The sequence below is a fragment of the Heteronotia binoei genome, chromosome 13 (genome assembly GCF_032191835.1).
Source record: "Heteronotia binoei isolate CCM8104 ecotype False Entrance Well chromosome 13, APGP_CSIRO_Hbin_v1, whole genome shotgun sequence".
Lineage (NCBI taxonomy): Eukaryota > Metazoa > Chordata > Lepidosauria > Squamata > Gekkonidae > Heteronotia > Heteronotia binoei.
This window is the reverse complement of record NC_083235.1, coordinates 2,180,259-2,204,194: the sequence shown is the minus strand read 5'-3', so window position 1 is coordinate 2,204,194 and position 23,936 is coordinate 2,180,259. Positions and strand designations below refer to the sequence as shown.

Sequence of the window (23,936 nt, the reverse complement as noted above, 5' to 3'; positions counted from 1 at the left end):
GCTATGAGGGAAATCGCCCTCCTCCTTCAGGGAAAACAGAAATTTAGGGGGAAATGGGCATATTTGCATTATCTGTCTTCCTGTCAGACCTATTAGTTCCTTTACCACCATAAAATCCATCAGTTATCATTTAGTTGGTATATGTATGCAATTTTTTAAAAAATTGTGGGCTGAAGTCTTTTGATCCACTGTGTATAAAAGTTTGCCGGTTGGTATATTTACGCAATTTTTAAAAATTAAATTGCAAACAGAACTAGGACTTGAGAGGGAGAGAACTGCTAATTTCTCCACTCTGTTCCACCTGAGCATATGTTTCCTAATTTTTGCTGAGAAGCAGGAAAAAAGTGAAAGTTGAAATTACTACATAATTTGTTTTCTAAAGAAATGACTATATTTTTATTTATTTATTTATTTTTATTTATCTGAGATTTATATCCCGCCCTCCCCACTAGGTGGCTCAGGGCGGCTTACAACATGTAAAACTAACATGAAATATAAAATTAAGCATTAAAATTAACATTACATAATTTATAGTTAAAAATCTAAACATTTGTTATATACATAAAACATTAAAATCATTCAGCGGTCTTAAGCTACGCTCAGTTCAAATTCGATGTTCAGTGTTCAGTACTCAGTGCCGGTTAGTTGTGGGCCAGCCGGAAGAGGGCTGTCTTACAGGCCCTGTGGAATTAGGTAAGGTCCCGCAGGGCCCTTACCTCTTCCGGCAGCTGGTTCCACCAGGATGGAGCCATTACGGAGAAGGCCCTGTCCCTTGTAGCTTTCAAACGGGCTTCTTTTGGCCCGGGGACAACCAGGAGGTTTTGAGTTCCCGATCTCAGTGCTCGCTGGGGAACGTGTGGGAAGAGACGGTCCCTCAGGTAGGCAGGTCCTAGGCCATATAGGGCTTTAAAGGTAATAACCAGCACCTTGTACCGAACTCGGTAGGATATTGGCAGCCAGTGCAGAGCCCGAAGTCCCGGCTGAATGTGCTCCCACCTTGGGAGCCCCAATAACAACCGGGCGGCGGCATTCTGCACCAGCTGCAATTTCCGGGTTCGGCACAGGGGCAGCCCCATGTAGAGGGCATTGCAGTAGTCCAACCTCGAGGTGACCGTAGCATGGATCACCGTTGCTAGATTGTCGCGCTCCAGGAAGGGAGCCAGCTGCCTTGCCCACCTAAGATGGAAGAATGCGGACTTGGCAGTGGCTGCTATCTGGGCCTCCATTGTTAAGGAAGGTTTTAGACAGAAACGCGGACTCTAGGAGTGCTTACTAGCATCTTGGGATACCCTGCTAAACTTCACAGCACTGAAAACACTATCTAATCATTATCATCAGACACGTTAAATTAAGTCATATTTAAGCAATAAACATATTCGTGAAGATATGTTCTCTATCTACAGTATACGTAAGAATTATATAATGCTGTGGATTGTCTTGCATTAGAAATTCTGCGTGCTATATTTTTAAGTGGATCAAAGCTTGCCTTAAAAACCATTTAACTCATCCAAAAAGGGGTGCGTGTGTGTGTCAAAATTCAAATTTCCCAATTTTGCAATCAGAAAAATTGAGAAGTCTTTGGGGAAGAAAAAACGTTTCTTTGCAGCTCCATCACACGTTACATACAAATGATATTGGGGAGGGAAAACTCAAGATGTTTTATGAGGCCTACTAATGTACGGCTGATGTCATGGCAAAGATTTGTTGATGAAGTAGATTGGGCTGTCGATCAGGAGGCTCCATGGCGCCTTGTGTCGTTCCTCCCTCCCTCCCCCCCACAAAATATAGGTGCTCAGATGACCCTGTGGAATGGATCGCAGCCTGGAAACCTCTCACCAGTAGGCATCTTTCCTTTCTGAAGTCGTCTCCCCCGCACAGCGGAGCCGTCCGCTGAAAAACTGTGGGCTGAAGTCTTTTGATCCGCTGGGTCCAGAAACAGGAGAGGCGTACCTGAGGGGCGGCAGGCCACGCTGTGAACGGTGCGGGCGTTCTCTTTCCAGGACCTGCAAGCCCAGGACCGGGCGCATCGCATCGGGCAGCAGAACGAAGTGCGCGTGCTGCGCCTCTGCACCGTCAACAGCGTGGAGGAGAAGATCCTGGCCGCGGCCAAGTACAAGCTGAACGTCGACCAGAAGGTCATCCAGGCCGGCATGTTCGACCAGAAGTCCTCCAGCCACGAGAGGAGAGCTTTCCTGCAGGCCATCTTGGAGCATGAGGAGCAGGATGAGGTGAGAGGGCGGCGGCGGCCTCGCGTCCGGCGCCAGCTCGTGGGGGACGGACGCGTAGCTGAGTCTCCTGCTCCGTGTGGCGGCCCCGAGGCCCAGGGACCGTGGGCTGGAAGGAACCTGCTCCTCCTAGGGAAGCGCGCTCGAGCGTCAGTGAAAGGCGCTGGTCCGGCAGCCCTGGAGACTGAAGCCCTCTATCTATCCACAGACCAGACACAGCACAGGCAGCGGCAGTGGCAGCACAAGCTTTTCCCATACTGCCTCCACCCTGTGCCTCAACTCCGACTCGGAGGAACCACCTTTAAAGGTGAGAGGGGTCCTTCAGTCGCTGTGCCCGCCCAGCCCTGCCCAGCCCAGCCCAGCCCCTTAGCCTCTCTCGTTTAAGACCGCCGGCCCGGATGGCGAACTTCTTTTGCCACACGGAGACCTGCCCGCCGGAGAAAGGACTCGCGGCCGTCCCGCTCCTGTCCACACGCACGAGTAGCCAGACTGGCCCCAAATGGCCTTCGGCGTCACGCTGCGAGCTCCGCTGAGAACCAGATCGTACCTAAAGACGGATGCGTGCGGATGCGCAGGGCAGTGCATTAAAGGAGAGCGTTTTGCAATCTTTCAGGAAGAGGACGAGGTTCCGGACGACGAGACGGTGAACCAGATGATCGCCCGGCACGAGGAGGAATTTGATCTTTTTATGGTGAGGCTGGCTGACTCTCCTACTGCTTTTCCACAAAAGCTTAATTCCAAGGGGTGTGAAGTATAGTTGTGGCGTGGTTCGGGGGGGGGGGAGGGCAGGGCAGGATCAGAGCAGGGGAGAGACTCCTGTGTGTCCAACAGTGGAAGGGGGAGGCAGGGAGCCAGCCCACCCCAACGGGTCACCTGGATCATGATTTGGAGAAGGGGTGGAGAAACTGTGGCTCAGGAGCCACATGTGGCTCTTTCACACATGTTGTGTAGCTCTCAACCCCATCAGCCAGCTTGGAGAAGGCATTTCTCTCTTTAAATCATTTCTGCAAGCCAAGCCATCCAGCAGCTTGGAGAGTGCATTTAAAGCTTTCTTTCCACTTCTCCCTCCCTGGCTTGTGGCTCTCCAGCATCTGCCATTCCTGTCTTGCGGCTCTCAGACGTGTGAGATTTATTCTGTGTGGCTCTTACATCAAGCGAGTTTGGCTGCCCCTGTGATCTGGAGCGCAGAAGGGGAGTGTGGGTGCCAGCCTGGGCCTAACGTGGTGATCTGGGGTCTTGTCTGAGTGAAACTGGGGTCTTGTCTGGTCATGAATTAGAAGAGCAGCCAGATTGGAACACCCTCTTCAATTGACCAACAGGTCCTTTGTCTGCATCTAGTTATTTAATACCTAAATGTACTGTCCAGTTCAGAAAGTCTGGGGTAGATAATGCGCTACACCAGTGGGTTTGCAAACCGTGACCAGTCTGACCCTCCACGATGCTGGTTACCAAACATCTTTCTCTTGCATCTTGTCACGGGGTTAACCAGAAGGTGCACAGAGAAAGGGGGAGATCTCTTCCATGTAACAGTGAGTTCCTTTCTTCAGCACTTTTGGAGGCAGACAGAAACACGAGTCCTTTCCCCTTTTAGCTAACAGGCATCTCTGTTTTTGGCAGCCACAAGCTCTTGTTACCAGTGGCTAGTTTGATGTAGTGGTTAAGGGCGCAGACTCTTACCTGGGAGAACCAGGTTTGAGTCCCTATTCCTTCACTTACACCTGCTGGAATGGTCTTGGGTCAGCCGTAGCTCTGGCAGAGGTTGTCCTTGAAAGGGCAGCTTCTGTCAGAGCTCTCTCAGGCCCACCAACCTCACAGGGTGTCTGTTGTGGGGAAGAACATAAAGGAGATTGTGAGCCGCTCTGAGACTCTGATTCAGAGAGAAGGGCGGGGTATAAATTTACAGTCTTATTCTTTTTCTAATGGAGATGAGGAGGGAGGGAGGCTTCTCTCATTCCCCTCTCTGGCAGAAGCAAGCTGCCCCTGACAGCTCTAACAGGAACTTTCCCCTGTGTCCAGTGTTGGTGCGAGGCCTTGAAGGTCCAGATCGAGCAAATAGCTCCAGGGTGGCACTGTCCCGGATGCTGGGTTGCCTGCAGGTTTGCCTCTGCTCTGATCGATCTTACAGAGGCAGAGAAATGGCAGCGCTTCTCATATTGTTTCTGTACAAATATTTGCATTTCTGATATAAACACCTTGTGGAATTTCCCTTCGCCTGTCTGAAAAGCAGATTAACTTGGAAGCAGTGTTCCCTCTGAGGTGAGTTGGTGTGAGCTAGCTCACAGTTTTTTAGCCTCCGGCTCACACATTTTTGTCTTAGCTCAGGGAAAATGTCCCCAGAGCACACTAATTGATGCAGGAGCTCACAACTTTAATGCCAGCGGCTCACAAAGTAGAATTTTTGTTCCCAAGACTCCACAGCTTAGAGGGAACGTTGCTTGGAAGTGAATCTTGCTTAAATTCAGTGGGAATTATTTTCAGCCATATTTAGGACTGCATCCAACCCATTCCAGGAGACTGCAGGTTCAGAACTAGGATTGCCAGCCTCCAGGTGAGACCTGGAGATCTCCCGCAGTGATCTCCAGACTAGGGAGATCCATCTCCTTACTTTGGAGTATGGACTCCATGAGCTCCCTTTCCTCCACAACCCCTGCCCCTCCAGAGGCCCAACCCTCAAAATCGCCAGGAATTTCCCAGCCCAGAGTTGGCCACCCTACTTGGAAGCCTCGTTCAGAATCATAGAGTTGAAAGGGACCCCCAGGGTCATCTAGTCCACCCCCTGCACAGTGCACCTAAATTGAAAGAATCGGTCTTTGCTGTCAGATGGCCATCTAGCCTCTGCTTAAAAACTTCCAAGTAAAGAGAGCTCATCACCTCCCGAGGAGGAAGCCTGTTCCACTGAGGAACCGCTCTAAACTCACAAATACCTCCCCCTAAATTCACAGGATCTTCATTGCTGTCAGATGGCCATCTAGCCTCTGTTGAAAAACCTCCAAGGAAGGAGAGCCCACCACATCCCAAGGAAGAAGCCTGTTCCACTGAGGAACCGCTTTAATGGTCAGGAAGTTCTTCCTAATAGAATCCTAGAGTTGGAAGGACCCTCCAGGGTTATCTGGTCCAACCCCCTGCACAATGCAGGAAACGTACAAACACCTCCCCCTAAATTCACAGGATTGGCCTTGCTGTCAGATGGCCCTCTAGCCTCTGCTTAAAAACCTCCAAGGAAAGAGAGCCCATCACCTCCTGAGGAAGCCTGTTCCACTGAGGAACCCACTCTAGGCGGTTCACATGCAAAGCTCATTAGTTGTGCAGTTACCCCTTAAAGATCTGCAATGTGTCATTTCAGGGGTCTCAAGATCTCATAATTTGCAGCTCGCCAGTCTTCCACCACCTGCCTCAGCTTTGGTCACCTGCCCCCTGGTGGCTTCTGTGTCCCTTAGTTTTGATCTACAATTGCAGAAGGCTTGGGTATTTCCCAAAGGTGTTGGGTTTCAGGGCCCCGTAAACATTTTGGAGGGTCCAGCGCTAACATTGCTTCCTGGCTTTGATCCGGGCTCTTCTCCTTGCAGCGCATGGATCTGGATCGCCGGCGAGAAGAAGCCCGCAACCCAAAGCGAAAGCCCCGCCTGATGGAGGAAGACGAGTTGCCCTCCTGGATCATCAAAGACGACGCCGAGGTGGAGAGGCTCACCTGCGAGGAAGAGGAGGAGAAAATGTTCGGGCGGGGCTCTCGGCACCGAAAGGAGGTGGACTATAGCGACTCGCTGACTGAGAAGCAGTGGCTCAAGGTATACATGGTACAGCATCGTTCTCCAATGATTTTCTAAAATTTTTATTTCTACCTGTGTCTGTGTCGTCCGTGTGTCTGAATGCGAGGAAATACCCAAAGTCAGAAGCTTTGATGGTCAGCTGAGATCGACCTAGCGAGCCTCCAGCCTGGTGCTGTTTTAAACACTCCACCAGAGCCAGAACGGTTCCAGTAGATGCCTAACTTAGATCCGTGTTTTCTACATTTAAAAACGGGTGGGGCTTTCACAAAGTGGGCAGTTCACGCTGCCAGACAAAGCTTCTGCCGGGTGTTGGAGAATGCGACTGTGTTGTGCTATATTACTAAATTTAAATTCAGTTGCTCCCCTTGACAGATATCAAAACGTTTTCAGATGCAGAAAACCTCCTTGCTGTGCCGCTGAGTAGGCCCACTACTTGTCTGTCCCGACAAAGATTTCCATCTGCTTGGGTCCAGATAACAGGAGCGCTCTCTCCCTCTCTCTCTCTCTCTCTCTTTCTGGCCAATAGGAGACAGAGTTGAGCAGGGAGGGGGAGCTGGTCCTCATAGAATCATAGAGTTGGAAGGGACCTCCAGGGTCATCTAGTCAGGGCCCAGCTCCTGCACAATGCAGGAAACTCACAAACCCCTTCCCCTAAATTCACAGGATCCTCATCGCTGTCAGATGGCCATCTAGCCTCTGTTTAAAAACCTTCAAGGAAGGAGAGCCCACCACCTCCCAAGGAGGAAGCCTGTTCCACTGAGGAACCGCTCTAATGGCCAGGAAGTTCTTCCTAATGTTGAGCTGGAAACTCTTTTGATTTAATTTCAACCCACTGGTTCTGGTCCTACCTTCTGGGGCCACAGAAAACAATTCCACACCATCCTCTCTAGGACAGCCCTTCAAGTACTTGAAGATGGTGATCCTATCACCTCTCAGCCGCCTCCTCTCCAGGCTAAACATCCCCAGCTCCTTTAACCTTTCCTCATAGGACTTGGTCTCCAGACCCCTCCCCATCTGTGCTAAGCCCACCTGTCCTGTCCTCAGTCAGTCATCTCTGTGCTGCAGTAGAATAGTGTGCAGGACTGGTTAGCTGAGGTTTTTCACCATGACAAGATGACACGCCTTTCCTCTGTAACAGCAGCCAGGCTGCTGTGTTAGGCTCCTTTTGGTTGGAGGAAGGAGGGCCATGAGTTGAGCTCAGGAGTTCAGCAGCAGTGGAGGAGGAGGAGCCACGACCGATTCAGATCAGCTTTTCGAAGACGGTGCTGAAGGCTGAGAACAAAGGCCAAGGGCTGATGATCTTGCCACGAGACGGAGCTCCCTCGCTTCCCTTCTGTTTCCAGAGAGCATCTCTGTTCTCCTCGGCATTGGACAAGACGATTCGGCTCTACTCAGAACAGCAGTTGTTCCTGTTGCCTGAAGAATATGGCGTCTGAGTGTGCTTCTTTGGTCTTGATGCCTGCTTGAGGGGAGACATCTAGGCCTACGGCCCATGGGGACGGAAAGGTGGACGTGTCCTTCTCCAAGGGGTCTGTAGGTGCAGTTACCAAGATGGCTTCCGCTTCCATTTCTGCCTTTAGAGATGTTCTCCTTACCTTAAAGGACGCCAGAGTTCTTGCTTCCTTCCAAAACGTTTTTGTGCCAGCTTCATAGGGTGGTATGTAAAGGGCCCTGAGCTCACAGCGGACTTACAGCAGCCTTGTAGAGTTTTCAAGGCAAGAGAGGAACAGAGGTGGTATGTCCTTGCCTGCCTCTGTGTTGTGACCCTGAACTTCCTGAGAGAGCCAGTTTGGTGTAGTGGCTAAGTGCGCGGACTCTTGTCTGGGAGAACCGGGTTTGATTCCCCATTCCTCCACTTGCAGCTGCTGGGATGGCCTTGGCTCAGCCATAGCTCTCATATCTGGGAGAACCGAGTTTGATTCCCCACTCCTCCACTTGCACCTGCTGGAATGGACTTGGGTCAGCCAGAGCTCTCTTATCTGGGAGAACGAGGTTTGATTCCCCACTCCTCCACTTGCAGCTGCTGGAATGGCCTTGGGTCAGCCAGAGCTCTCTTATCTGGGAGAACCGGGTTGGATTCCCCACTCCTCCACTTGCAGCTGCTGGAATGGCCCTGGGTCAGCCAGAGCTCTCTTATCTGGGAGAACCAGGTTTGATTCCCCACTCCTCCACTTGCAGCTGCTGGAATGGCCTTGGGTCAGCCATGGCTCTCTTATCTGGGAGAACCGGGTTTGATTCCCCACTCCTCCACTTGCAGCTGCTGGAATGGCCCTGGGTCAGCCAGAGCTCTCTTATCTGGGAGAACCGGGTTTGATTCCCCTCTCCTCCACTTGCAGCTGCTGGAATGGCCCTGGGTCAGCCAGAGCTCTCTTATCTGGGAGAACTGGGTTTGATTCCCCACTCCTCCACTTGCACCTGCTGGAATGGCCTTGGGTCAGCCAGAGCTCTCTTATCTGGGAGAACCGGGTTTGATTCCCCACTCCTCCACTTGCAGCTGCTGGAATGGCCCTGGGTCAGCCAGAGCTCTCTTATCTGGGAGAACCGGGTTTGATTCCCCACTCCTCCACTTGCACCTGCTGGAATGGCCCTGGGTCAGCCAGAGCTCTCTTATCTGGGAGAACTGGGTTTGATTCCCCACTCCTCCACTTGCAGCTGCTGGAATTACCTTGGCTCAGCCAGAGCTTTCATAGCTATTGTCCTTGAAAGGGCAGCTTCTGGGAGAGCCCTCTCAGCCCCAGCCACCTCACCGGGTGCCTTTTCTGAAGGTAGAAGATGAAGGAGATTGTGAGCTGCTGTGAGCCTCTGATTCAGAGAGGAGGGCGGGGTATAAGTCTGCAGCTGCCTTCTTCTTCTTCCCACCCAAGTACCGATGAGAGGCGACCTTTCTTAGCTTCCGAGATCTGGTGGGGCTCAGCCTACCCGGGGCTATCCGGCCACAAGGCCTGTCTTCGCAGAAGCCTTTTCTGTTCTGGGGGGACCAAGCAAAGGAAGAAATTGGAAGTCTAGAAGAACGAGGCAGGAAATTACCTTTGCCCCTTGGCTAAAGTTCACATCAGTTCAACATCCCATAAATATTTCAGGCTTCCTGAGAAAAGCCCCCTGGTTCTGAAGAGGAAAAGCGGAGACTCACAGAGAACGGAACCCACAACGGACAGCTGCTTTCTCAAAGAAGATCCTCCCAAAATCTTTCCTGCCCGTCTCCATATACCTCAAAAATGTGTAGGTCTGCGCGTGGCTTCCTCGAACCCACCATGGAGGGCGCATCCTATCCAATCCTGCGCCTGCGATGCTGGGAAGTCAGTGCTGCAGGTCTCCGTGGAGCCTTGGTTGGCTTCGGCGTGATGCCCAGCGGTGCAGAGTTATGTGCAGATGCCTCTCCTGCAACTCGGTCTCCAGTTCCGACTGGCAGTGCCCGTGTTTCCCAGAGGGGGGCTGTCATAGAGCAGAGGTTGGCCTTCGCGTGCCAGAGCCTTGAGTTCCATCTCTGCCGTCTCCAGTGAAAGATCCACATGCTGAGAAAGACCTCTGCCAGCCGGAGTCCTTGGGCAGTGATGCCGCTCCGCGTACTCGGTGGTAAACTAGAGGAAGCAGAGGGCAGACTTTGTAGAAGAGAGCTGCTTCCCTTACCTGTGGGGCAGTGTTCCCTCTAAGCTAGCTAGCTAGTTAGTTGGGAGAGCCGGTTTGGTGTAGTGGTTAAGTGTGCGGACTCTTATCTGAGAGAACCGGGTTTGACTCCCCACTCCTCCACTTGCAGCTGCTGGAATGGCCTTGGGTCAGCCATAGCTCTGGCAGGGGTTGTCCTTGAAAGGGCAGCTGCTGTGAGAGCCCTCTCCAGCCCCACCCACCTCACAGGGTGTCTGTTGTGGGGGAGGAAGGGAAAGGAGATTGTGAGCCGCTCTGAGACTCTTCGGAGTGGAGGGCGGGATATAAATCCAATATCTTCTTCTTCTAGTGTGAGCTAGCTCACCGTTTTTTAGCCTCCGGGCTCACAGATTTTTGGCTTTGCTCAGGAAGGATGGCCCCACAGCACACTCACTGATGCAGCAGCTCACAACTTTAATGCCAGCAGCTCACGAAGTAGAATTTTTGCTCACAAGACTCCACAGCTAAGAGGGAGCATTCCTGGGGAGGGTGACTTCCCACATCAAGGGCTCCTTGCTGGTTCATCCTTTTACCCCTAAATTTAGTTCCGATTTCCATGGAGGGAAATGTTCTTTCCACACTCCGTCCTAATCCTAAAGAAAAGGTTTATTACCAGAGGTGGACAGTCATTGAGGCTGCACACCTGGTCATGACTGGTTTATTTAGAAGGTGGTCTGGTTGTTTCATAGCCTGTGTTCTGAGGGGGCAGACCAGGAGGGGAGGGGCCATGACTCAGTGGCAGAGCCTCTGCTTGGCATGCAGAAGGTCCCAGGTTCAATCCCCGGCATCTGCAGTTAAAAGGACCAGGCAGGAGGTGACGGGAGAGACCTTGACCTGAGACCCTGGCTCAGTGGCAGAGCCTCTGCTTGGTAAGCAGAAGGTCCAAGGTTCAATCCCCGGCATCTCCAGTTGAAAGGACCAGGCAGGAGGGGATGGGGAAGACCTTGACCTGAGACCCTGGCTCAGTGGCAGAGCCTCTGCTTGGCAGGCAGAAGGTCCCAGGTTCAGTCCCCGGCATCTCCAGGTTAAAAGGACCAGGCAGGAGGTGATGGGAAAGACCTTGGCCTGAGACCCTGGCTCAGTGGCAGAGCCTCTGCTTGGCATGCAGAAGGTCCCAGGTTCAATCCCCGGCATCTCCAGTTCAAAGGACCAGGCAGGAGGGGATGGGAAAGACCTTGACCTGAGACCCTGGCTCAGTGGCAGAGCCTCTGCCGGGCATGCAGAAGGTCCCAGGTTCAGTCCCCGGCATCTCCAGGTTAAAAGGACCAGGCAGGAGGTGATGGGAAAGACCTTGGCCTGAGACCCTGGCTCAGTGGCAGAGCCTCTGCTTGGCATGCAGAAGGTCCCAGGTTCAATCCCCGGCATCTCCAGTTCAAAGGACCAGGCAGGAGGGGATGGGAAAGACCTTGACCTGAGACCCTGGCTCAGTGGCAGAGCCTCTGCTTGGTAAGCAGAAGGTCCAAGGTTCAATCCCCGGCATCTCCAGTTGAAAGGACCAGGCAGGAGGGGATGGGGAAGACCTTGACCTGAGACCCTGGCTCAGTGGCAGAGCCTCTGCTTGGTAAGCAGAAGGTCCAAGGTTCAATCCCCGGCATCTCCAGTTAAAAGGACCAGGCAGGAGGTGATGTGAAAGACCTCAGCTTGGGACTCCGGAGAGCCACTGTCAGTCTGAGTAGGCACTGCTGATTTTTATGCCCTCGGGGTCTGATTCAGTACAAGGCAGTTTCTGATGTGTTCAGGGTGTGTGGATTTGTCTTGAATGCTCAGCAACAAGCAGAACAGAGATTTCGATGCTCCGGTTGAGTTTCCCTTCTGCCTGTTGGATGGGCAGTAATCCCAGACGCTGCTCTGTCCACTGGTTGTTTCACTAGACTGCTGAATTTGGACACTCCCAAAAGTTCTGCTCCATTTGAAGACTTCCGAAACCTGGAAGCCCTTCAGTCTTGGCTTTGTGCATGAGGAGGCGACGAAGGCAGGAAAGGGGGCGTGTGAACCCAAAGATTTCAGGTTTGTTCACCTCACGAACCAATGATGGCATATTCCCAAATTCACCCAGTCAGTCTGGCACTGGCCTTAGGAGTCCTCATTCCCAGGCAGAGGCCTTGGCCCCAGAATGCCTCGCTGCCTCCTACAACCCCCACGGTCGCTTCTCACCACCTGGAAGGCCTTGCCTGATTAACGGGAGACGAGCGGGTGGTCGTCCTTCGCCAACAGGGCCACAAGCAGCTTCATTTCAGAGCCATGGAGGGTGTCGGCCGACAGAAGAGACTTTAGGGCTTCTCTAGGCATAAGGCTGTGATCCAAATCCCAGCCCCCCAAAGGCCTGGCTCCTGACGTTCAAAGCTGCATGAGGATTTATTGAATGTGAAGTCTACAGACTGGCGCTGTGCTGTCTGCCGCTTTCCCAGCAGTGAAAGATCGACGTTTTGAATGGACACTGCGGGGTGACATAAGAGCAGTTGACAAAATTATGCATGGGATGGAGAAAGTGGAGAAAGAAATCCTTTTCTCCCTTTCTCACAATACAAGAACTCATGGGCATTCCATGAAATTGCTGAGCAGTCGGGTTAAAACGGATAAAAGGAAGTCCTTCTTCACCCCAAGGGTGATTAACATGTGGAATTCACTGCTGCAGGAGGTGGTGGCGGCTACAAGCATAGCCAGCTTTAAGAGGGGATTGGATAAAATATGGAGCAGAGGTCCATCAGTGGCTATTAGCCACAGTATATGTGTGTGTGTGTGTATGTGTGTATACACACACACATATATTGGCCACTGTGTGACACAAAGTGTTGGACTGGATGGGCCATTGGCCTGATCCAACATGGCTTCTCTTATGTTCTTATGACACTTGATGATCTTCATTGGTATGGGTAGCTGCAGTCAGTCTACCACAAGCTCAAACCCAGCCTCATCAAAAGAGATCTGTCATTCAATCCAGAAAGCCCTTTCACAAAGACCACGTTGGAAGAATTCTGGGACTTGTGAAACTGCCCTCCTTGCACCCCATAGAAGATACAGAGCTGCAAACTCGCTGTAAGAATGCTCTGCGTCTTTCGGAGGGGTCGTCTTTCTTTGTTGAAGCGCACACGCAACTTTTTCAATAAAGGACAGCGTTATCCATCTTGCCTTGCTAAAGAGGAGGGGTGGAGAAAAGTCTGTGTGACATAAGAAATGCTTTGATGGTTAGAACATGATACACGGAAGTAGAACTGGGAAGAACTGCAAAATATCTGGTCATGAATCCTAGAGTTGGAAGGGAACTCCAGGGTTATCTAGTCCAACCCCCTGCACAATGCAGGAAACTCACAAACACCTCCCCCTAAATTCACAGGATCCTCATTGCTGTGAGATGGCCATCTAGACTCTGTTGAAAAACCTCCAAGGAAGGAGAGCCCACCACCTCCCAAGGAGGAAGCCTGTTCCACTGAGGAACCGCTCTAAACTCACAAATGCCTCTCCCTAAATTCACAGGATCCTCATTGCTGTCAGATGGCCATCCAGCCTCTGTTGAAAAACCTCCAAGGAAGAAGAGCCCACCACCTCCCGAGGAGGAAGCCTGTTCCACTGAGGAACCGCTCTTAAATCAGAAATCCCTCCCCCTAAATCCACAGGATCCTCACTGCTGTCTGATGGCCAGTGCTGGCATTAAGAAATCAGAATGCTGCCACTTGAGAATCAGCAGTCACGCTTCCAGGCCTGCACAAGAGTTCGCTAGCTCGCTGTCACTCCCACCAGATTGTATGTGCCTTTTCAGCTGGCACCCAGGGGCTGCTGAGGGCTTAGGCTAATACCTAAGGGGGGGAGGCAGAAGCAGTCATCTGTTGGGGAGGGGAGGGGGACGGAGCCTTTGTGTCGTGGGCCCCTAACCATTCTCAGATCAGCCCCCCTCCCTTGTCTCTTTTTCTCTGCCCCACCCCTTTGCCCTTCCGATGATGAGGTCAGTCCTTTTGGAAACTCTTTATGCTCCTAAGCAGAGACGTCCTTTCCCCCCAAAGGGCCGTCTACACTAATGGCACAGTGCGGACAGACAACATACAGGTCAGCAGACCTCTCTCCCTTTTGCGAACCCCTTTCTAGTTTGCTGATAGGGTCAGAATCCCAGGGCCTTGGGTTCCTTTGCTCTGTGGGGGGTGGTGGTCGGGGAGAGCCTCTAGCCCTGCATGATTCCAGGAAAGGTCAGGCAGCGCCACCGGTGAGTTTTCCTGCTTCTGTTACACATGGCCCGCAGTCCCGCCCGCCTCTGTCCCTCTCCTCTCGTTTAATCCGAACCGCTAACGTTCACAGTTCGCGCTGGTGCTTAAGCGGCCACAGATCTCTTTGCAGCTTTGGGAAGAATTTGCAACCGAGCCGGCGGGGAGGGGGCCGCCCCTACAGCAGACCCCGCCTGCCGGCCCTGTCTAACACAAGAAGGAAGCTCGTAGGTAAGAGAACCGGCTCTCCTTCCCCGCCCGAGGAGCCGCCGCCTGCCGTGTCCCTCGGCCACTAAAACTGGGGGGGCCGTGGCCTCGGGGAGCCCGTCTCCTTCCGGTTGCATGGGCTGGCGTGAGTGTCCGTGGTACGTACCCTGCAGCGCGGCCTCTTCGTCCCTGTTGTTCATTTTACCCGGCTGACGGTGCCCCTCCTGCACGCAGGCCATCGAGGAGGGGACCCTGGAGGAGATCGAGGAGGAGGTGCGCCAGAAGAAGTCCTCCCGCAAACGCAAGCGTGACGTGGACGTCGGCTCCTGCACCCCCACCACCAGCACCCGCAGCCGAGACAAGGAGGATGACAGCAAGAAGCAGAAGAAGCGGGGCAGGCCTCCCGCCGAGAAGCTCTCGCCCAACCCCCCCAACCTCACCAAGAAGATGAAGAAGATTGTGGACGCAGTGATTAAATACAAGGACAGGTAACGAAGCTGGGGGAGCGCCTGCTGCTTCTGTTGGGCCAGAGACGGTCGGGGAGATGTGACAGCTCCTTTCGGGGGGGGGAGTATTTTTGTGTGTGTGTGTGTGTGCATATGTGCACCTGGAAGTCATGACAACCTCTGGTGACTGAGCCAGTTTGGTGTAGGGGTTAAGTGTGTGGACTCTTATCTGGGAGAACCGGGTTTGATTCCCCACTCCTCCACTCGCAGCTGCTGAAATGGCCTTGGGTCAGCCAGAGCTCTCTTATCTGGGAGAACCGGGTTTGATTCCCCACTCCTCCACTTGAACTTGCTGGAATGGCCTTGGCTCAGCCAGAGCTCTCTTATCTGGGAGAACCGGGCTTGATTCCCCACTCCTCCACTTGCAGCTGCTGGAATGGCCTTGGGTCAGCCAGAGCTCTATTATCTGGGAGAACCAGGTTTGGTTCCCCACTCCTCCACTTGCACCTGCTGGCATGGCCTTGGGTCAGCCAGAGCTCCCTTATCTGGGAGAACCGGGTTTGATTCCCTACTCCTCCACTTGAACCTGCTGGAATGGCCTTGGGTCAGCCAGAGCTCTCTTATCTGGGAGAACCGGGCTTGATTCCCCACTACTCCACTTGCAGCTGCTTGAATGGCCTTGGGTCAGCCAGAGCTCTCTTATCTGGGAGAACCGGGTTGGATTCCCCACTCCTCCACTTGCACCTGCTGGAATGGCCTTGGGTCAGCCAGAGCTCTCTTATCTGGGAGAACCGGGCTTGATTCCCCACTCCTCCACTTGCAGCTGCTTGAATGGCCTTGGGTCAGCCAGAGCTCTCTTATCTGGGAGAACTGGGTTTGATTCCCCACTCCTCCACTTGCAGCTGCTGGAATGGCCTTGGGTCAGCCAGAGCTCTCTTATCTGGGAGAACCAGGTTGGATTCCCCACTCCTCCACTTGAACCTGCTGGAATGGCCTTGGCTCAGCCAGAGCTCTCTTATCTGGGAGAACCGGGCTTGATTCCCCACTCCTCCACTTGCAGCTGCTTGAATGGCCTTGGGTCAGCCAGAGCTCTCTTCTTTGGAAGAACCAGGTTGGATTCCCCACTCCTCCACTTGTACTTGCTGGAATGGACTTGGGTCAGCCAGAGCTCTCTTATCTGGGAGAACCGGGTTGGATTCCCCATGCCTCCACTTGCAGCTGCTGGAATGGCCTTGGGTCAGCCATAGCTCTGGCAGAGGTTGTCCTTGAAAGGGCAGCTTCTGGGAGAGCTCTTTCAGTCCCACCTACCTCACAGGTAGATCTGTTGTAGGTGAAGAAGATAAAGGAGATTGTGAGCCACTCTGAGACTTTAAGATTCAGAGTGGAGGGTGGGGTAGAAATCCACTATGTCTTCTACTGCGGGCCTGGAAGATATTCAGAGAGGTGGCTGAATAAAGCCTGCCTCTGCCTCCCACCTCTGGTATTCCAGGCCGGTCTCCCATCCAGCTCCTTGCCAGGGTTGACCTTGCTCAGCTTCCAAGATCTGGTGAGATTGGGCTATCCAGGTCAGGGGAAATCTGACAGCTCTTGTCTTAGGGCAATGATGCAGTGGAAGCTGCCCATTTACGAAAGTTGCCCAGTCTTTCTTCCAGTCAAAAATGGAGCAAACCCTTGGATCAGCTTATTCTCCTAACAGAAAAATAAAGAGGGATCAAAGTAATGCATCTTTTTGAAGGTTTTTTTAAGTAAAAATGGCAGGATAATTAACAAGCATGGTTGGGGGGATTCTGCGCAGACTCGGAGGAAGGCAGCCGCTTGTCTCTTCGCTCCTACTAACGCTAAGTTGTTTTAATCTTTTAACTTTTATCTTGCCTTGATGGAAGGAATTGTTTTTAAATAATCTTATCCTATCACCTCACTTTTGATATTTGGTGCCTCTGTTTTGTCTTTCCCAAGCTCTGGTTGTTTAATTAGTCAATAAGCCTCTGCCTTCGTTTTCCTAATCAGAAGCTGCTGCAGCTAATGACCTACAGCTGAAGTTTTATAAAGTTTTATAAAGTTTTACACAGTCTTAGCCTGTCTCTCAAAGACAGGGTTTTGTTTTTTTTGTGTGTTTTTTAGAATCTTTTAATTTGAACTGAAGGTTGAAATTAAGTCAACTCCTTCAAAGCAACAAGGCGGAGTGCAGTCGGCTACAGAGTTGGCTCTGACAAATTTGGCTTTTAAAGATATTTTACAATATTCTTAGCAGATGTTGTGGCTTTTATCTGTAAGTTTTAAGACATTAGTTGTTTGGTATTTGTTTTATTTATTTATTTTTTTATTCATTTTTATCAGGACAGGGCTAATTGCCACCCAACAGAACCCTCTTAATGGCATCAGGCAAGCGGCCAAGAGAAGTGGAGGAGGAATCTGCTTCTTTGCCACTTTGCAAACAGTTCAGGATAGAGGACTTTTTTACCTTAAACAATAAGTCCAAATCTGCTCTGCCATCATTTGCTATTGAAACAAGCATGGTTAAGTCAGAGCAGACTCTTCGGCATCTTTCCAGCGTGTCTGTCTCCCACCAAGAAAACAGTCTTGGTTCTAAGCAAGAGAAAAGTTGTGGGAGGAGACGCCTCTCAGTAGCTATAAGACATGCTTATCTTACCCGGCTTATGGTGCCTCTCCGTCATGTACAGGGGCAGTCAACCACTGAACTTCAGAGCTAGGAGGCAACATTTAGGGAAGGCCTAGGCCTCTATGGTGTGGTGTTGGCCCTCCAGAGGAACTGGTTGGCCCCTGTGTGAGACAGGAGGCTGGACTAGATGGACCCTCACTGGTCTGATCCAGCAGGGCTCTTCTGATGTTCCTCTCAGGGAAAGGCCTCAGCCTCTCTGCCCTGTTGTTGGCCCTCCAGAGGAACTGGTTGGCCACTGTCTGAGGCAGGAGGCTGGATTAGATGGACCCTCCCTGGTCTGATCCAGCAGGGCTCTTGTGATGTTCTTCTCAGGGGAAGGCCTCGGCCTCTCTGCCCTGTTGTTGGCCCTCCAGAGGAACTGGTTGGCCCCTGTGTGAGACAGGAGGCTGGACTAGATGGATCCTCACTGGTCTGACCCAGCAGGGCTCTCCTGATGTTCTTCTCAGGGGAAGGCCTCAGCCTCTCTGCCCTTTTGCTGGCCCTCCAGAGGAACTGGTTGGCCACTGTGTGAGACAGGAGGCTGGACTAGATGGACCCTCCCTGGTCTGATCCAGTAGGGCTCTTCTTATCTTGTTATGTCTTCTGAACTGGCAAAACAAGGTGAGTTCTCACCAAAGAGTATAGTACACAGATGTCTTTTCCCCAAAATGCAGGCATAGTTCACCAGGCTGAATCAAGCTGAAGGCTGAAGTAAGCCTATCAGAGGTCAGTTTGGAAATCCTTTGAAGCATAGAAAGGCTAGAAGTAACTAGGGCTTTTTAGATGCCTAGAAACTGAGCAGTAGCAAAGCTTGTTGCTCAAACCTGACCCAATGGCACTGGCTTGGTGGATGTCGATAGAGCCGGTTCTTGTTCATTGAATGGTGGCAGCCTCTTGTTCCTGTTGACATGCGTCAGCTAACGGTGTATCATTCTGCTGGTCTGTTGTGTTGTGTTGGGCAGATGCTCTGGTCTCTTAATATTAAGTAAAGGATATTTCCTTGCTTGTGAGTAGTCACCTTCATAGTTAGCTGTCTAGTCTTTGCAGCAGATGAGGGGCCAGAGGAGTTTGGGGACTGGATAAACATCTGGAGCAAAGGCCCATCAGTGGTTATGATCCACAAGGTATAGGAGGGAACACTCTGTCTGGGGCAGTGATGCTCTGTCTTCTTGGTGCTTGGGGGGCATCAGTGGGAGGGCTTCTGGAGTTCTGGCCCCAGTGGTAGGCCTCCTGTGGGCATCTGGGTTTTTGGCCACTGTGTGACACAGAGTGTTGGACTGGATGGGCCATTGGGCTGATCGAAGATGGCTTCTCTTATGTGACACAGAGTGTTGGACTGGATGGGCCATTGGGCTGATCGAAGATGGCTTCTCTTATGTGACACAGAGTGTTGGACTGGATGGGCCATTGGCCTGATCCAACATGGCTTCTCTTATGTTCTTATGTGACACAGAGTGTTGGACTGGATGGGCCATTGGCCTGATCCAACATGGCTTCTCTTATGTTCTTATGTGACACAGAGTGTTGGACTGGAAGGGCCATTGGCCTGATCCAGCATGGCTTCTCTTATGTTTTTATGTGACATAGAGTGTTGGACTGGATGGGCCATTGGCCTGATCCAAGATGGCTTCTCTAATGTTCTTATGAGCATTCTTGTGTTCAGAGAGAGGGAAGAGTCTTCCTGTTTCTTAATCGCTTTCCCTTGTCTTGTAGCAGCAGTGGACGGCAGCTTAGCGAAGTCTTCATCCAGCTTCCTTCTCGTAAAGAGCTTCCAGAGTACTATGAGCTCATTCGCAAGCCGGTGGATTTTAAGAAAATAAAGGTAATTTTTTTTTTCACAACCATTGGAAGATGTTGGTGGAGACTGGCCTTCTTGCCACTTTGCTGTCCTGATCTTTCGATAGCTCCGTCACGACCAGCAGTTTGGCAGCTTACTGCAAGTCTTTCTTGTTCGTCCCCAAGATGGGCACCACAACCCATCCTGTTACAGTAGCCATGCCATTTGCTGTTGACTAAACAAGTCCTCCTGGGCGAGCAGCTTTGTGGCAGACTGTCCCTGCCCTTCCCTCACACCATCACTGCCGGGCTGCCCTTGATTCCTGTCCTGGCTGTTTCAACGTAGAGTAGAACCACACTGTGGGTTCAGGTTAGAGGCTGAAGTGCTCCGTGAAGGTTTTTAAAAAATAATAATAATATTTATTCGTTTCAAGGAAAAGGGAAAGAAAGGGAGGAAAGTACATATAAACGATATATAATATTTCAAGTATTATCTTTACCTAATTCTGATATAGGAAAGGAAAGGTCCCCTGTGCAAGCACCAGTCGTTTCCAACTCTGGGATGACGTCGCTTTCACAATGTTTTCACGGCAGACTTTTTACGGGGTGGTTTGCCATTGCCTTCCCCAGTCATCTACACTTTCCCTCCGGCAAGGTGGGGGCTCATTTTACTGACCTCGGAAGGAGGGAAGGCTGAATCAACCTCGAGCTGGCTACCTGAAAACCCAGCTTCCGCCGGGGATCGAACTCAGGTCGTGAGCAGAGCTTAGGGCTGCAGTACTGCAGCTTTAGCACTCTGCACCATGGGGCTCTTAATTCTAATATAAGCTATGGTCTGTTCTATTATAAACTATAATTACGTTTGCACGTAATCCTAATTCCACCTAGAAGTTCTACACCTTATACATAATGCCTTTCTCCCCAAAAATACTGCCTTCATAGTTCTTTCTATCTCCCAGTTAAGTATCTGTTCCTTCTATATAGTCAGTGTAAGATAAAACACATAATCCAGTCTCTCCACCTATTATAATCCTCTCTCCAATCCATTTTAATGTTTGACCAATTCTCTGTCAACAAAGTTTGCATTCATATATTTGTATTCATATTTTTTTAATCTCTGTCATTCTAGGACTCTAAACTCTAACAGTGTTGGACCGGATGGGATTATAATATCCCATTCTAACATTTGATGAGCACAGAGACAGTGCTCCGTGAAGGTTTTGCAATAATCAGTAATGGGATCACAGCGGAGATACATTACAAGAAACAAATAACATAACTGTGATGTAAATAAGCTACCATACTTTTTTGGGGGGGGGAGGCGGTTTTGGCCAGCAATAAGAAGAAAAGGCTTTGTTTCTTCTCAAAATGAAGAATGGCTTGCTCTATATAAGAAATGTATACATTTTGTCTCATTGCTTGCAACTTGAGAGCATCATGCCAGCTTTAGAATTGAAGGTTTGAAACCAGATAAAAAGAAATAATTGGCTTGCTCCACATAGAAAAGTACATTGCAACAATGGGTGGTTCCTTCATGAAGCCTGAGTGCGTGTATCCAGTGTGTATGGAGTGCTTTGGCCAGCAATGAAATGGAAGGTTTTGCACATGCTTTTAGTAAAAGAAACTGGCTGACGCCTTCATTATATACAGCTCAACGAGAGGGGAGACATTAACAATACTGATGACGTGGCAACACGAAACACGTCGATTATTGTAACTAGTTTCTGGTATGCTGTACTACTAAATTACTGTAGAAATTGGTTTAATAATTTCTTACGGTTGTTACTGTGGATCTTTGCATCAAAGAGATTCGTAAATTTAAAAGTAGTTTTATATTTTAAAAGTATGTAAATTCAAAAGTAATTCTATATTTCAAAAGCATGGGAGCCTATTTACATCACAGCCATGAAGGTTTTGAGCAGGTGGTCTTCCCCCCTTGTCCTCCTGGAGGAAAGCTTTGAGCCCTGCAGCATGGCTTCAGTAGAACAAAGGCCAGTGGACATGATTCAGCTAGCGCAATAGTTCTTCCCTCAGAGAGGTTTATTTATTTAGTAAATTTCTATTCCGCTCATTCCCTGTAGGGCTCATAAAACAATAAAAACATTTTATAAACAGACAACTCATAAGAACATAAGAGAAGCCATGTTGGATCAGGCCAATGGCCCATCCAGTCTAACACTCTGTGTCACACAGGGGCCAAAAAACCCAGGCACCATCAGGACATAAGAAACATAAGAGAAGCCATGTTGGATCAGGCCAATGGCCCATCCAGTCCAACACTCTGTGTCACACAGTGGCCAAAAAACCCATGTGCCATCAGGACATAAGAACATAAGAGAAGCCATGTTGGATCAGGCCAATGGCCCATCCAGTCCAACGCTCTGTGTCACACAGGGGCCAAAAAACCCAGGTGCCATCAGGACATAACATAAGAGAAGCCATGTTGGATCAGGCCAATGGCCCCTCGAGTCCAACGCTCTGTGTCACACAGGGGCCAAAAAACCCAGGTGCCATCAGGACATAAGAAACATAAGAGAAGCCATGTTGGATCAGGCCAATGGCCCATCCAGTCCAACACTCTGTGTCACACAGTGGCCAAAAAACCCAGGTGCCATCAGGACATAACATAAGAGAAGCCATGTTGGATCAGGCCAATGGCCCCTCCAATCCAACACTGTGTCACACAATGGCCAAAAAAAAGGTTCACAAGTGGGGCTAGAAGCCCTTCCATTTTGCCCCCCATCCAAGCACCAAGAAGAAGATGACAATATTGGATTTATATTCCGCCCACTCAAGAGAGTGGTTTACAATCTCCTTTATCTTCCTCCCCCAAAACAAACACCCTGTGAGATGGGTGGGGCTGAGAGAGCTCTCCCAGAAGCTGCCCTTTGAAGGACAAGCTCTGTGATAACTATGGCTGACCAAAGGCCGTTCCAGCAGGTTCAAACGGAGTGTGGAATCAAACCCAGTTCTCCCAGATAAGAGTCTACACACTTAACCATTACATCAAACTGGCTCTCCCAATAATACAGAGCATCACTGCCCCAGACAGTTCCAATAATATTCTGTTGCTAATAGCCACTGATGGACCTCTGTTCCATAATTTTATCCAAACCCCTCTTGAAGCTGGCTGTGTTTGTAGCCGCCACCACCACCTGTGCCAGTGAATTCCACATGTTAATCACCCTTTGGGTGAAGAAGGACTTCCTTTTATCTGTTCTAACCCTACTGCTCAGCAATTTCATTGAATGCCAACGAGTTCTTGTCTTGTGAGAAAGGGAGAAAAGTACTTCTTTCTCTACTTTCTCCATCCCATGTATAATCTAGTAAACCTCTATCATGTTACCCCGCAGTCGACGTTTCTCCAAGCTAAAGAGCTCCAAGCGTTTTAACCTTTCTTCATAGGGACACAGCGTGTTGGACTGGATGGGCCACTGGCCTGATCCAACATGGCTTCTCTTATGTTCTTACGTATGACACAGAGTGTTGGACTGGAGGGGCCATTGGCCTGATCCAACATGGCTTCTCTTATGTTCTTAGTGTTTGACTGGAGGGGCCATTGGCCTGATCCAACATGGCTTCTCTTATGTTCTTACGGGTGACACAGAGTGTTGGACTGGAGGGGCCATTGGCCTGATCCAATATGGCTTCTCTTATGTTCTTATGTGACTCAGAGTGTTGGACTGGATGGGCCATTGGCCTGATCCAACATGGCTTCTCTTATGTGACACAGAGTGTTGGACTGGATGGGCCATTGGCCTGATCCAACATGGCTTCTCTTATGTTCTTATGTGACACAAAGTGTTGGACTGGATGGGCCTTTGGCCTGATCCAACATGGCTTCTCTTATGTTCTTCTGTGACACAGAGTGTTGGACTGGATGGGCCTTTGGCCTGATCCAACATGGCTTCTCTTATGTTCTTACATGTGACACAGAGTGTTGGACTGGAGGGGCCATTGGCCTGATCCAACAGGGCTTCTCTTATGTTCTTATGTGACCCAGAGTGTTGGACTGGAGGGGCCATTGGCCTGATCCAACATGGCTTCTCTTATGTTCTTCTGTGACACAGTATGTTGGACTAGATTGGCCATTGGCCTGATCCAATATGGCTTCTCTTCTATTCTTATGCCAGTCTTGCTTCCTCTGCACTTGCTCCCAATTAGCTCTTGGACCCAATACAAGATGCTGGCATGGACCTCTAAAGCCCTGTAAGGACTGGAGCCAGCAAACTGGGGGTACTGCCTGTTCCCCTGTGAAAACCCCCCACCCCCTTCCCCCCATTCACGCGGCTCTGCTTCGGAGTCTCTGCCTCTGCCCTCTGAGGCTAGACAGGGGGCCTTCCAAGGAAGAGCCTTCTCAGTCATGGCACCAGAACTTTGGAACTCCTGTTCTGGGGAGATTTGTTTGTCTCCTTTTTGTTGTTTTCTGCTGGCAGGTGGAGACTTTTTTGTACTATTTCACATACCCAGGGGTGGAATTCTAGCAGGAGCTCCTTTGCGTATTAGGCCACACCCTCTGATGTAGCCAGTCCTCCAAGAGCTTACAGGGCTCTTTTTTGTAAGCCCTTGGACAATTGGCTACATCAGGGGTGTGTGGCCTAATATGCAAAGGAGCTCCTGCTAGAATTCTACCCCTGCGCATACCCCACTAATTGTCATTGGCCTCCGCCTCCTCGGTTGCTGGTGTGTGTTTCTGTGCTTTTGTTGAATTGTTTTCATTGAATCACGTATATGTACCTTATTTTAAATGTTTTTAATGTTGAAATGTTTGTGATGTTTGACATTGGCCACCTTGTGGGATGCTATTTGGTTGGAAAGGCAGCAGAGAAATGTTTTAAATAAATAAGTGCCCATTTCAATTTACGCACCAGTTTGGTGTAGTGATTCAGAGTGGCGGACTCTAATCTGGGAGAGCTGGGTTTGATTCTGCACTCCTCTTCCACATGCAGCCAGCTGGGTGACCTTGGGTCAGTCACAGTTCTCACAGGGCAATATAACAATCACAAGTGGCCAAGTACAAT

The 23,936-nt window shown here is 50.5% G+C and overlaps 1 protein-coding gene across 2 annotated transcripts in view; it reads left to right on the top strand.

Annotated features, from left to right (window-relative positions):
• Window positions 1-23,936, top strand: part of SMARCA4 (SWI/SNF related, matrix associated, actin dependent regulator of chromatin, subfamily a, member 4) — a 138,065-nt gene that overhangs the window by 96,370 nt on the left and 17,759 nt on the right. Inside the window, exons 26-31 of one of the 2 annotated variants that reach the window (XM_060253503.1) lie at window positions 2,001-2,228; window positions 2,434-2,532; window positions 2,839-2,916; window positions 5,792-6,010; window positions 14,269-14,522; window positions 18,853-18,961. In XM_060253503.1, coding sequence (XP_060109486.1) covers window positions 2,001-2,228; window positions 2,434-2,532; window positions 2,839-2,916; window positions 5,792-6,010; window positions 14,269-14,522; window positions 18,853-18,961 — 987 coding nt within the window. Of the gene's footprint in view, window positions 1-2,000; window positions 2,229-2,433; window positions 2,533-2,838; window positions 2,917-5,791; window positions 6,020-14,268; window positions 14,523-18,852; window positions 18,962-23,936 lie in introns of both variants that reach the window. The other variant, XM_060253502.1, reaches the window with a different exon arrangement.